Source organism: Vicia villosa, unplaced genomic scaffold (assembly GCF_029867415.1).
Source record: "Vicia villosa cultivar HV-30 ecotype Madison, WI unplaced genomic scaffold, Vvil1.0 ctg.004153F_1_1, whole genome shotgun sequence".
NCBI lineage: Eukaryota > Viridiplantae > Streptophyta > Magnoliopsida > Fabales > Fabaceae > Vicia > Vicia villosa.
The window spans coordinates 86483-100100 of NW_026706381.1; the positions used below are offsets into that span (position 1 = coordinate 86483).

Here is a 13618-nt window from a genome sequence, read left to right on the forward strand (position 1 = left end):
CAAACTACTGAACAAAATTTTGAATATGTTGAAACTCTATTAATTTGAAAAGATGTAAAACCAAGGAAATTTTGTTCATTAAATTGCTTTAACACTATTGCGTTATATTTGTATTTCATTTGTGTAATCTGCTTTTAAGGAGAATCTTTTAAACACACATTCTCTGTCTTTCAACTTGTAAGTTATTTGTGTTCCTTGAGAGACTAGGATATAGTCAAAATTTCTCAAGAAGACATTGACGGGTAGTCTTTATGGTTTGTAATTAGTTTGGTTATAATGGATTAAGTCTTTGTTGATAAGGTAAAATCACCTTGGTGGATAGACTGGAGTAGCTTCCTTAGCAATGAATCAAGATAAAAATATCGTGTTCTTTATTTTGATTAAACCAAGCTCAAGGATATTCATTGTCAGGGTAGTAAGCCTTTTATCCACACAAATAGAAACTAGAAGTTTTAGAACTGTTAGAAAGTTCAAACTCCTTGTCCAGAACCAACCCAAGAGATATCTGACGAATCCTCTCCATGTTAAGAGTTCTCAAAACAAACTTCTGGTCACCAGCTTTCAAGTAAAGAACAACACGCTCATTAGCTTTGTCTTTCTTAGATTCACCAAGTGCAACTTACACAATAACCAATATCAAAAATTCAGTAAACCTTAAATAAAATTTACAACAAAAATGGAACAATAACAACAACCAAACCAGAAACACTAACATGAGAAAGGGGAATGCATGTTTTAAATTCTCATGGATCAACCTTGAAAAATTCACCAACCTTTACCTCATCACCTAAATCACAAACCAACGTATCAAACTAATAATAAACTAAACCTTAATACATACATACATACATACATACATACATACATACATACATACATACATACATACATACATACATACATACATACATACATACATACATTGCTAAAGTTAAAATTTTAATTCAATTTTAATACATAACAAACTTTAAATCAAAATTATTCGAATCAAGAATCAAGAGCAGTATGAAAAATAAAACAAGCAATTATAACATTATCGAAAACAAAAACCAACATCTATAACCGTATAAATACCACTAATAACAATAACATATGATTTATTTCAAAATTGGGAACAATAAATTATAGAAGATCACCCCTGAACTCCATTGGAGAGAGATAGGTGAAAGAGTATGCGAGGGTGTTATGGTTTAGAGAATAAAAATGAGTGATCGAGGAAGCGAAATGAAGGATTTTTATGGTTGTATAAATAGGGGTAGGAAATTGTTTAGGGTTTTTTAGGCGAGTTTTATTCTATTTCGCTGTTTTATGTCCTCACTCCTTTTGATTTTCGGCGATATATTTATGGGCCATTGTTTGATTGGGTTTCTGATTCGGCCCATATTTAGATTATTTTGAAATTCTACCCCTTTTTAATATTCATGTGCAAGTTTTGGGAAAGGGCATATATTTCCTATAACAGATAAATTTTATTTTATTTTGACAGGACTAGCAGAGAAATTATAATATGGAAATAACGTATTTTTTGTAAAGAAATAAATATGGTGATTTCTCAATAAAAAAGTGAAGGATTGTGATTTAGTGTAAAATACTTACAAATAGAAGATACATGGAAGGAAGAGCTCTCGCAAATAATATTGTTTGAGCAGGATACTATTGTTCAAACATGTTTAAAGATGACATCAATTTAATTAGTAAGTGTGACACATGCCAAAATTTTGTAGATCTTCACCATGTTCATGTTGAATTATTCAAATCAATCACATAAACATGGCCATTTTACATGTTAGGAATTGAAATCTTGGATACTTTCCCCTAGAGTAGAGACAAATGGAGTTCACTATTAAAGTGAATTACTTCACCAAGTGGATAAAGTTTGTGCTTGTGTATTGAGTTTGAAAATTTTGTTGGAAGAAATTATATGCATATTTGGTGTCCCTCTTAGCATACACATTAATAATAGAGATATCTTCACAAATGACTTAATCATAGAGTTTCGTTTTACCTTGGACATACATGCTAAGTTCATATTAGCAGAGCATCCTCAAGCAAATGGACAAAAATAGGTTACCAATAAAGTTACCATGTACGATATAAAAAATTAGATAAAGTTAAATGCATGTGACCAGAAGAACCACACTAAAGGTTGCGGTTGTATCTCACTTCTCCACACTTTTTATGAGACAAAATATTGACCAAATGATTTCAAATACAAGAGAGAGCAAATTATGTTGTTTGAAAAATGTTGTTCAATTTTAAAAAATGTGTTTTATAACAAAATTGATGGATTCTATTATTTAAAGAGTTTGAGTAACATAATAAACGAGAGAAAGAATGGGAGATGAAGAGATAGAAATAACGTGTAAAGAATAATACAAAGCAAAGTAAAGATATCATTAATTACGCATCAAGGCCACATTTGCACTCTCCTCGGTGGTATCTTTGTTTTGTCGAGCTTCTACTTCCATGGGAATACTGCGCCATGCTTCCAATTTTCAAATGAAGAAGATATTTCAATTGCAGAATAAATGGATTGTGGAAAGAGAGGGATTATGGAATATATGATTTTGGAAAGTAGGGTTCACGAAGGAAATGGGATGAATGAATTTATATTTGGATAATATTTTTGAAATGATTTTATATATTCTGCAATTTAAAAAAAAACGTTTTTAAAATGAGCCAAATGTTTTAAATGACGTGGCACGAAACTTCCTGAGCCAACTCAACATTCACATGTGCCACGTCCCTAAAAGTGGAGGGGGCTTAAAAAAAACCCAAAAATTATTTAAATGAGGGATCAAAAGGCTGATTTTTTTAAAGGGGGGCTAAAACTTTAAAAATATTGAAATAGGAGGACTAGAACTGTATTTAAGCCAAAAATAATTTGTTTTATAAACACATCCAATCAAATTGCTATATTAATAAATTAGGTAATGCTAACTTGTGACATAGGAGCACAAGTTAAGAACTAAATGAGAGATATTATTTTGGAAATTGTGCATTAATTTTAATTATAATATAAAATTAATTGTTTAATTGTTTTTTCCAATACAAATTTTTAAGTAGTTTTTTAACTTGTGCCCCTAGGGCACAAGTTAGTATTACCCTTATAAATTAGTACATAAAATATCTTATACACCTTCCGGTCCTTTTTACGTGAGACACTTCACATTTTTAGCTTCATTAAATAATTAATGTACCTAATCAATATTATAGATCAAATACATTATCCAATTTATAAGATATTTTATGTAAGCGTGTACAAAAAAACATTACCTTTAATATATATAAAAACATTATTCCCATTATATATAAATAAATTCTAATGAAATGTAGCTTACACTCCTCTTTTATTTTTCTCTTTTCTTTTTATATTTTGATACCTTAGTTTTCACAAAGTATGAGATTTGTCCATTATGTGAGTACATGAGCTCTTTTCACTGTACAACATATTTGCTCACTATGTGAGTATGCGAGTTCTTTTTATCCTATAACGTTTAAATTTTGTTTAATCCATCGGACTGATCCGCGAACCATGTATTTTAGCGTAGACCGGACCATAAAAGCCTTTAAAAAATATGACTATGTATTTTTGGTCCACTCCATCGGACCTATATTTTTTATGGATCGAACGGAATTGACCAAGTGGACTTCAGGTCGGCTCATGAAACATAAATTTGTTTAATGTTAGAGAAAAGTATTAAGTTGAGGTATGATTGCATAAGTATGTTTTTAAGTGGAAAAAAATTAAAGAGAATAAAATATGTTTTTAAGATGACGTGATTAAAGAAATGGTTATGAGATGAAGAAAATTTTTGATAAATATTAAAGATAATATTAAGTTAGTCTCCACTTGTATAGAGATGTTTTTGTAGTATCGTATTTATGAATGTTGATTTGATTAATATTTTAAACATCATTTAACTAAATTTACGATTTCTCTAAAATTATGTTATGTAACTTTTATCCGTTACGCCCTTTTTTATAAATTAAAAACAACATGATTAAAATAAGGGTGAGGCGGGTCCATCATATTGACTGATTAAAAACAGGGTCAAACTTATTTTGTGTAGTTCATGAAGTAATCAGGTTAATCCACTTCAATTCATCGATAAGATTTGACACTTCAGACCGGTCTATCTGACAACTATAAGTTTAGCAACTCTGACAGATATAAATATTGCTTAGTGCATCTTTTAATCCCTTAACTTAATTTATGGTTTTACTTTAATCCCTTATCTAATAAACGTTGTTTTTAGTCCCTACAAAATTATTTTACTTTAATCCCTTATCTCATAAAGGTTACTTTTTAGTCCCTAAAAAATTATTTCGTCAACCAAATTAGTGCATTTTATTAAATTTTAACATTAAACTAGTCAGAGACCTGTGTTGTTGCCCGAGTGCATTATGTGTAGTGTAGTATCTTTTGAACAATACGAAAAAAAGTGAAGTAAAGCAGTTTGACCAAATTGCATATATAAAATGGAAATTAACCAATTAAAAAAAGTTTTACTAATAAGATATTAGTAGTATGAAAATTAGGTTCTAAGTTAAAATAATGATCCACAAAAAAGTTTACGATAGGTCAACACGGATAAATTTATTCATATCTTAGATCATTTGATAAGGTTTAGTTGTTGACGATATATAATTGTTATAATAAAATCACTAATATTGAAAATATCTAAAAATAAATATGTAGTAAATCACCAATATGATAAACTCAATATGTCTAATAACGTTAAATATTGAAAAATATTTTTTTGATTAAAATAAAAAAAAGTATTATGATGATAATGACCCGTGAAAATAATGACTTTCAGTGGTAAAATTTACTATAGTTGGTAAAATTTACAAATATCACTCTCAGTGTTTACATATAATACTATAATAAAGTGATAGTTTTAGTTCTAAATTCACAGGAGTTGCATTACAAATTACTCCCTCCGTTTTTTATTATAAGTCGTTTTAGACTTTTCACACAGATTAAGAAAAATAATAATTGTTGTATGAAAATGAGAAATTATGAAGGTTTTTACAAAATTATCCTTCATTAATGATATGTGGAAGATAAATTTATATAATTGAAAGGAGAGAGAATAATAAATATTTAAGGATATAATAGGAAAAACAACATTAATTATTCATTGGAATTGTAAAACGACTTATATTTAAATACAAAATATTTTTCCAAAACGACTTATAATAAAAAACAGAGGGAGTACAAATTAACTATGTTGTAAATCTTTCTACAACAACATTTTTGTGACATGCATTTATTGGTGTAATTGACAACGTCTCTATGGCAGTTGGTGCAATAAAACATACCACACAATAAGTGAATAACCCAAGCTATTGATATTGACAACATCTCTACACACAATATTTTTATTTGAGATATGCTTTAGATGTACCTGAATTAGGCAGTAAGTTGTATAATTTCAGATTGTAGTGTTTCTTGAAACTAATGGGTAAAAGATACGGATATGTTGTCGTTATGTACTTGAAAAAGATAGTATTATGTACTTGAAAAAGAGCAAATATAAAGTTATTTTATGTAAAAATAAGTATTTATAGGTTTAAAAGTATTATGATTAAACGCTCTAGATCCACCAATCCATAATGTCAAACTTCTCTTTCTGGCTATCCCTTGATATTTAAACTTACTGAACTATTATCAATTTGTATCAAGGCAATATAGATATTTTTGGCCCATTTTTTCTGCAAAATCATCAAATAGGATATTAATATTTGGTGATGAAAAAACCCAAAGAAATAGTAGCAGTATCACACACCACAGATACAATCACACACCACATGTGTATAGGTTGTGAATTTTGAAGGATAATATACAAAGACATGTGACAAAAGTAATGGATGCATGAGGCCTAATTTATGACTTACCAATCTATAATGCAACATTAATAATGAATCAACCAAAAAACACATATAAATAATATTAATAGTTGGAATTTGAGAAATACAAAGTTAAATTATACACATTTGCCAAATTATAATTATAATAAATATGCAAGATAAGAATACTTAATTGGATGTGGCAAAAAAAATTTGATTGACGTGAAAAACTACATTCAATGAAATGAATTATATGGAAGGGATAATTGAACCTTACACATGTTTTTAAAAAATATAGAGCAAGTTCATATGATTCAGTGGTACTGATATGTCACATTCTAATGTTGTAATTTGTATGTCTGGTTTTAAAATAATATCAAGGTAAGTGATATGAAATTGAAATTTTAGGACGAAATCTCAAAGTTTTGAAGGCAGTTTTTTTTATTCTAGTCATTCAACTTCATAATTGATGGTTATAATTGGATGTATGTACTACATGTGAGATTTTTTCCTAGTTTAAACAACCATAACCAATTCTTTAACATGACACACAAAGCAATCCTATTTGAAAATGTTTAATTACAATTCTCAGCATTGTTTTCTATACCATAATGTACTTAGTTGAGATATGTCTACTTTGTTATTTAATCTAACTGAAATAGTTAAGATTTTTTCTTAAAAAGACATGGCTTAATCTCGTTTGTGTGTCTAGTTCCCAACGCATTGCATCCTGCTACATATGACTTGTTGGTTAAGATAGTGATATTTTTTAGTATATCAGCATGTATTTACCTCTTTTTCTAGTCTATGAAAGGACAAGTTGCACCAAAGAGTATAAAATTAAGTCATAATAGTAACCTATTGTAATTCATTTTAACTAATGACAGATTGGAGGTAATATAAAAATGTATAAGTTGAATATCGGTTTAAGTGCCCTCCAAAAAATAAAGTGTATTGTTTAACAAACTTGCATTGGAACCATGTAGTGGTGACGATAGATATATACATGTAGATGGTAGCAGTTAGACTATCTAGGTGAATTGATAAGGTGCTGCAGTCCCAAAAATAGAGTTTATTAGCTTTTTGTTTAGTAAGTGTGGAAAAGAAAATAGCTAGTATATAAAGTAGGAAGATCAAATATTTATATAATGACGTATTTCAAAAAAAATGATTTCACCGATGAGTTACTATATGTTATCAAGCACGACTAAATATAATACAGAGTAATATATCATAAAATAAAAGTAGTTGTGGCATGAAAAGTGTTGGCAGACCTTAGATAATACAGTTGTGAAAGTCTGTTTCACGAAATTGGAAATCCATTAAAGCACCACCGAAAAAAGTACACAACGGTATAAAACTTTGCTTGGTAAAATGTGTGAAATAAAGTATGCTACAGTGATGCAATTCTATTAAAATAGGATTGTTGTGTTGTCTGTAATGATTCGAAGGTTGATTTATTCAAATGCAATGAGTTTGTACCAATAACATCATCATAATAAAAAGAAAGCTTACTGCAATTCTAAATATTTTTAATAGCAATCCAAATCTGTCTTCTCAACATGAATAAGTAGGCAGAACATCCAATAACTTAAAAATGACAATATTCCTGCACCATAAAACATCTATCAATGCATCCAGAAATGCAATAATGAGAAATCTAATGGAAAATTATACTGCAGCTTAAATGTAAAACATTAGCACATTGTCCATATTGTGTATGGTTGAATAATGATGAATCTTTGTACCAATAACATCATAATAACAAAAAGATTAATCCATTACTTGATTAATAAAAGTTATACTCCACAACAAAATGTATGAAGTAAATTGAAACCATAATAGTGTCATAGGTCTTAAAAGATCGGATTAAATCATTACATATATGGTGTCAACAAAACAATAACATGAAATAAACAGGGGAGATTGCAAATGTTGAGGCTGATGATCACTCCTTCTTAAAGTGTTTGACCTTAGTGGAAGACTCTTTTGGAGTAAGGAAATTATTTTGGGGTCGATCATCAAGGCTAGTTAAAATAACACTTCTCTTAGTTGTGGTACTATTAGAGCTGGTAGATTGACTTCATGTTTGGTTTACAGATGTGGTTGGTTGTGGAGATAAACTTGGCTCACCAGTTTAACTCAGCTACATACAAAGAAGGAAACATGTGAGTGCAGGTTGTGTTAATATCCGCAACCGTGTTTTCAAGTAATGGGATACAATTACTATCCTAAAAGACAAAGAAACACACATGGATTTCCAACAATCCAAGTCAACCTCAAGATTTAAGAATATTAGAGATTATTGTTCCTCTTGTAGCAATGCTAAAAACATTTCAGGACGGTATCATTTCAAACATTGAATATTAACTTTTGAAAACTCTTGTTCAGAGCAAAATCATAAATTATTAAAAATTTCATCTAAAATCAAACTCATAAAAATGATAAATGGATAGAAAATTTCAAAATAAACTCATTTTGTGAAAGAAAAAACTTAATTACAGAGAAAGACAAGACAATGCATATTAGGGAAAAATAGAGACACACAAATCTTTTATTAAACATTTTTAATGAAAAAGTACACAGTTATCTATACCTACTTATACCCACTACATTGAGAGCCACAAAATGCTAGACTTTCACACTTCAATATATTCTTCTTTTTTTCTAGCCTTTTATTAATATACTACTACCTGTTATCATTAGGCTTTCTACTAAGAACAAAAAGAAGCACCCGCCATATGCCTTCAATAACTTTCCTTAAAAACGACACTGACAGCTGTCTAGTAAGTCCTTGACTTAGATCATAAGCATTTAAAGCAACCTTGTAACCCTCCTGTAACAAATTGCAGTAATAAATTTACAAAAAAAATTGATATTTGATTCATTGTAACATGAGTATCTTCATACCTCAACCACGTGGTGCAGTTCAATAAAAATTACTCAGCCAAAAATAACACTTGAAGTAGAGAATTCCAAATACTTCAACAAAATCAATCACAAAAACCTAACAATATCAATAACCACATCAGAAAAAAAGTTATAAGTCAAAATCAAACTCATATTAAAAAAGCAGCTAAAACAAACTTTATTAGCAAAGAAAATGAAAGGCAAGTTTGCAAGGAAATCAAAACCTAAAAAAACTAAAACAAAAAAGTTAATTCTACATATTTTGAATCAAAATCTGAAATAACTAAGCTTTGAGAATTAAATCAGAATCTTCAAGTTCATGTAACTTATAAAAACTTCCAGATCTACATATTTTGAAGCTTTTTTGTTTATTATTTTAATGGTATAACTAAAATCATAAGCTCTAACGTTTCAAATTCAAAAAAAATAAATGTGTAAAACATTTACCTTTACTAAACACGGGTCTTCAAAATGTTCATGTTGAACCCTAACATTATTAAGATCCGCTTCACGTTCTTCATCTTGCTAAGAGGAAATATTCTGAAACAAAAGTAAATGAAAGACACTGAGGAATCACATCTTCTGAAAATGAGAGAGAGAGAGAGAGAGAGAGAGAGAGAGAGAGAGAGAGAGAGAGAGAGAGAGAGAGAGAGAGAGAGAGAGAGAGAGAATGGAAAAGTTATTGTCGTCAGTGATATTTTAGGGTTTGAAAAAAAGGAGAAGAGAGTCTACGGGAGAGAGAGGACAGGGAGAAAGAGAGAAAAGAGAAGACAAAGATAATGAGGTAGTGTATTACGTTGTATAAAGTGTGTGGACCAATGAGAGTGGAACACTTGGTGCAAGATATCAGAAAAGATGAAAAAGTGAAGGGTTATTTTGTTAATTACCAAAATAACCAATTTGTAGTGTAAATTATTTTTGAAGGAAGAGCAATTTAGAGAGTTCGGCCAATGTCTTAGTAAAGGTTTGATGGTAGAAATCTTGGGTGAGACACTTTTGTTGAGTGTCCACTACAGACTTTATTAATTTTTTATAAACAATGGGGCCTAAGCCCAAAAGGGAAAGCAAAATACACAACTACCAGTCTAAGGGTAGTTAAACCATAGGAATCTTTTTGAAGAAGATTCGTGAGAAAATCGAGAACTTCTTCATACACCTTACAACCGATCTTCAAAAGACGCCCAACCTTTGTTAGTTCATCCGCAACACAGTTTGCTTCACGAAAGGTATGCTCAATCTTTACAATATCATGTTTGGCCATTAAAATGAGAATTTGACGAATTAAGGCCAAGGTTGAATCTCCAAGTACTCTTTATTCAAAATTGCACAAATAACTCTCTTGGAGTCAGTGTTAATAATGACTTTCCCAAATCCTCTAGAATAAGATAATTTGAGACCTTCATAATTTCCCCACACCTCATCCATAAACGCATTGCACACTGCAATAAACTTAGAAAAACCACATAATCACTTGACTTTTTCATCCCGGATAACACCTCCACAATCTAAAATTTCGCCGGTGTTACAAGAACCATCCACATTTATCTTAATAAAAGACAGATGGAATCCATTTGGTACTTTTAATAAATTGTACACATTTAAATCTTTACAATTTACGTATTAATTATAACGATACATCATATAATATTTTTTACCTATCTTCTTCTTCTTCCTTCATCAAATTTAAAAAAAAAACCCTAAAATTCCATAATTCTTCTCCCTGATTTTCTCAAGAGTTTGAAACTCAAGTATGTCAAATTAGGTTACCATTTCTTAATCTTCAATTTCTTAACCCTATTTTTAATTTTGTTAATCATCCTCACACTAATCCAAATCTTCCATTTTCTTCAATGAATGTCAATTTTCAAGATGCGAGCTCCACCAAAACCCACGAAAGAATATAAAAGTGTGAAGAAACTGAATCGAAAAACATTGAACAGAAAATTTCCAGTAGCAATGGTGCTGAAGTTGGGTTTGTTCTTTTCGGGTGAAGGGTGAAATTGAAATGCATAGTTTTTAGATTAATTAAAGATTAATTGAGACATAATCCATGGGATTTTGTTTAGAGGAGTTGCATTGATTTGGTGCTCTTGGGTGAGAGCTGTCTTAGTCATGTTTGGCCATTTAGTGGTCATTGCGGTGGTTTTGCTCTAGTAATGTAACACCAGACTTTTGGCGTTATTTCCGATATTTCAACATACAAACAAGAAATTTAAAATAGTACTTGTCGTCACTTCATTTAATAGCATATTTTGTTAAATGGAAATTTCCTTGACATAGAGGAAAACGAAAGATGAGTAAGGATTCTCTCCATTTTTCAAAAGAAATGGAAGTGTCAATTATTATAATTTTCAAAAAAATAAAAGATATAAATGCACGTATTTTTAAAAGTGGTGACATTAATTATATATTTATACATCAAAATCATAAAACAAAAAAAAAAAACAAAAAAAAAAACATTAAAAAAACTGGACCACAAATTCAACCGTTTAAGATTACCCATTTACTATGCGTTAAAAACTACGCATGCAAATTTTTACAATTTTGCTTTGCTTCAAATGCTCCCAAATCTCAAACCTTGTTCCTACTACTCCCTACTTGCCAACCTATTTTTACAAGTTATGGCAATTTTTTCAAGCAAACAAAAATAAAAATTATTATTTTTATCAAACATTATAACTAACCAATTACAGCCTGAAATGCAGAAGTTTGAACCACCCAAAACCACCTCCGCCACCACCACAATTATCAACCTCTTTGCCACACGACGACACCGTAACGCCACCGTCTTTGCATGTTCCAGAAATACCCTCCGCTGCATGGGGAGTGTTTCTCGGACACATAAAGAAGTTTCTAGATCCAAGTTTCATTAGTTTATCATCCCTACACAAACCTTCACATCACAAAAATATAATAATCAAAACAAAATGAATCAAAACAAAATTAATCAAAAATTAAATTAATTAAAACAAGATTAACAAAGATTGACGAAACTCACTTTCTAAACTAAACTGTGAATAGTGAAGGTCGAAATCGGAGGCAACGTTTGAAGGTAAAATCGGACGGCGACCTTCCTTAACATACTGCCGAACCGCCGCGTTCACGAGATCACCGACGGTTGATTCCGGCTTCAACAGTATCTGAACAGGACCAAGGCTTCCGAGAACGGTAACCTTCAGGAGAAGCTTCGGAGGATGTCTTGGAAGACCTTCCGTTACCGGAACCATGCTGTTCCGGTAAGATACGAGATCAGGAGCGGTTATCGGACGGCGGATTGTGGCGGTAGCCATGGCTTTGTCACCGTGAAAAGACGAAGATCGTTTATCTAGCCTTTCCTTCCTGTGGTTCTTGGGACTTGGCATCAAATCGAAGTCGAAATCAACGTTGGAGAAAAATGGAATATGTGTATGTATACAGGGGTGAAACAGGAATTTGTCAGAATTTTTGGGATATTTTATTTTTGTTGGCTACCTTTAGACGGCGGTAGCGGAGGTATCCGAGGCGGGGAAAACCGAGAGCTGTGGAGGAGCTTCGGCTGAGTTTGTTACGCCGACCGGGAACTAGCATAACCAGAAGGGTATAAACGTAAATAAACAACCCAGGTAGGGAAGAAGGGAAAGCGAAACGAAGGTTTGGATTTGGATTTGGATTTTGAAGATGGAATGTGAACAACTTCGTGGGGAATTTATATGGCTAATATTTTTTTATTTTTTAAATAAAAATTAAAAAATAGGGTTAACCGGGAGTAGCCGGTTGAGGGAAAGATTCTTGCGGGTTTTTCGGGGGAGTTTGGGATTGGGGGCTGAGAAACCGTGTAGCTCGATTTTGGTTTACACGTGTGAGGATATTATTGACTTGGTTTTGAAATAGAGTGAATTTATTTGTTGGTTTATTTGTTGGGCGGAGACACGTGTAGGAAAAATGGAGAAACTATGAAACTGTTTTTATGGAATGAACACTTGAAATTAGGTTTAGGCAGCTTCTCTTGTTAAATTTCAGGGTTAAGTTGGAATTTTGTTTATTCTACTGTATTATTTTTGTTGTTGAAGGTAGAGATCACAACAAAGTACCTAAATTTTCAAACTGAAAAGAGAAAATTCAGGTTTCAATTTAAATAACCAATTTAAAATTAGGAAAATTTCCTTGATATTTTCTCGAGTTAGGTATTGAACTCAAAATAAATAAATAAATATAAAAATGGTATCACTTTGATTATTTGATGATGGTACATATTATATTAAAGTCAATTAAATGTTAAAGTATTTGAGTGGTCATTATTATGAGAGAAAAATGTATGCACCAATTAGTTGTATGATAGGATAGAATAAATTTATATTAAAGTTGGTGTAAAATTATTTTATATTATTGTATAATTTTTAATCTCTTATTTTATATTTTTATACATGTGTATTTCTATTTTGTTTTGTGAAGGAAAAAGGATATGTATAATAATATTACGTGCATTGTTTTTAATTTTTAATTCTGGTAATCATATATGTAACATGTTCTTATAATTTCAATCTATGTTATAAAATCTAACTAATGATTAGTGTGATTAAAGTATTTGATCGTTAGGTTGATAGAGAAACAATTAAGTTATTAAAAAAATTAAATAAAATGTATAGCTTTTTTTTTTGACAAGAAATAAAATTTATAGCTTAAAAGTTATAAAAGATAAAAAAATTATTTTTAATCTTATGTATTAGGAAAATAAGACAATATTTATTTTTTTTAAATTAAATATTAATATTAATAGTAGATTGTAATTTTCTTTTTAAAAAAATTGTACTAAAAAAGGTGAATAGCATGTACTTGAAGGATGACATGAATATTTTTAATTGAAAAAAAGACC

The 13618-nt window shown here is 30.4% G+C and overlaps 1 protein-coding gene and 1 long non-coding RNA gene across 2 annotated transcripts; both read right to left on the bottom strand.

The window, feature by feature from the left end:
- Positions 1 to 8457: 8457 nt before the first annotated feature.
- On the bottom strand, positions 8458 to 9419 carry LOC131641833 (uncharacterized). The gene is made up of 3 exons (XR_009295650.1): positions 9214 to 9419; positions 8767 to 8863; positions 8458 to 8692 (listed from the first exon to the last, which is right to left on the bottom strand). It is a non-coding gene; the product is annotated as an uncharacterized LOC131641833 (long non-coding RNA).
- Positions 9420 to 11246: 1827 nt separating this feature from the next.
- Positions 11247 to 12434, bottom strand: LOC131641832 (uncharacterized). Its single transcript, XM_058912135.1, has 2 exons — positions 11765 to 12434; positions 11247 to 11659 (listed from the first exon to the last, which is right to left on the bottom strand). Exons 1-2 carry the CDS (start codon positions 12126 to 12128, stop codon positions 11454 to 11456), a joined length of 570 nt encoding a protein of 189 aa, XP_058768118.1. The 5' UTR covers positions 12129 to 12434; the 3' UTR covers positions 11247 to 11453.
- Between the last annotated feature and the right edge of the window lie 1184 nt (positions 12435 to 13618).

Excerpts from the sequence above, each read along its gene's own strand:
- LOC131641832 (XM_058912135.1), bottom strand. The coding sequence starts at position 12,128 with ATGCCAAGTCCCAAGAACCACAGGAAGGAAAGGCTAGATAAACGATCT. Across the intron at positions 11,660-11,764 it reads TTCACAGTTTAGTTTAGAAA|GTTTGTGTAGGGATGATAAA; the intron begins GTGAGTTTCGTC and ends TGTGATGTGAAG.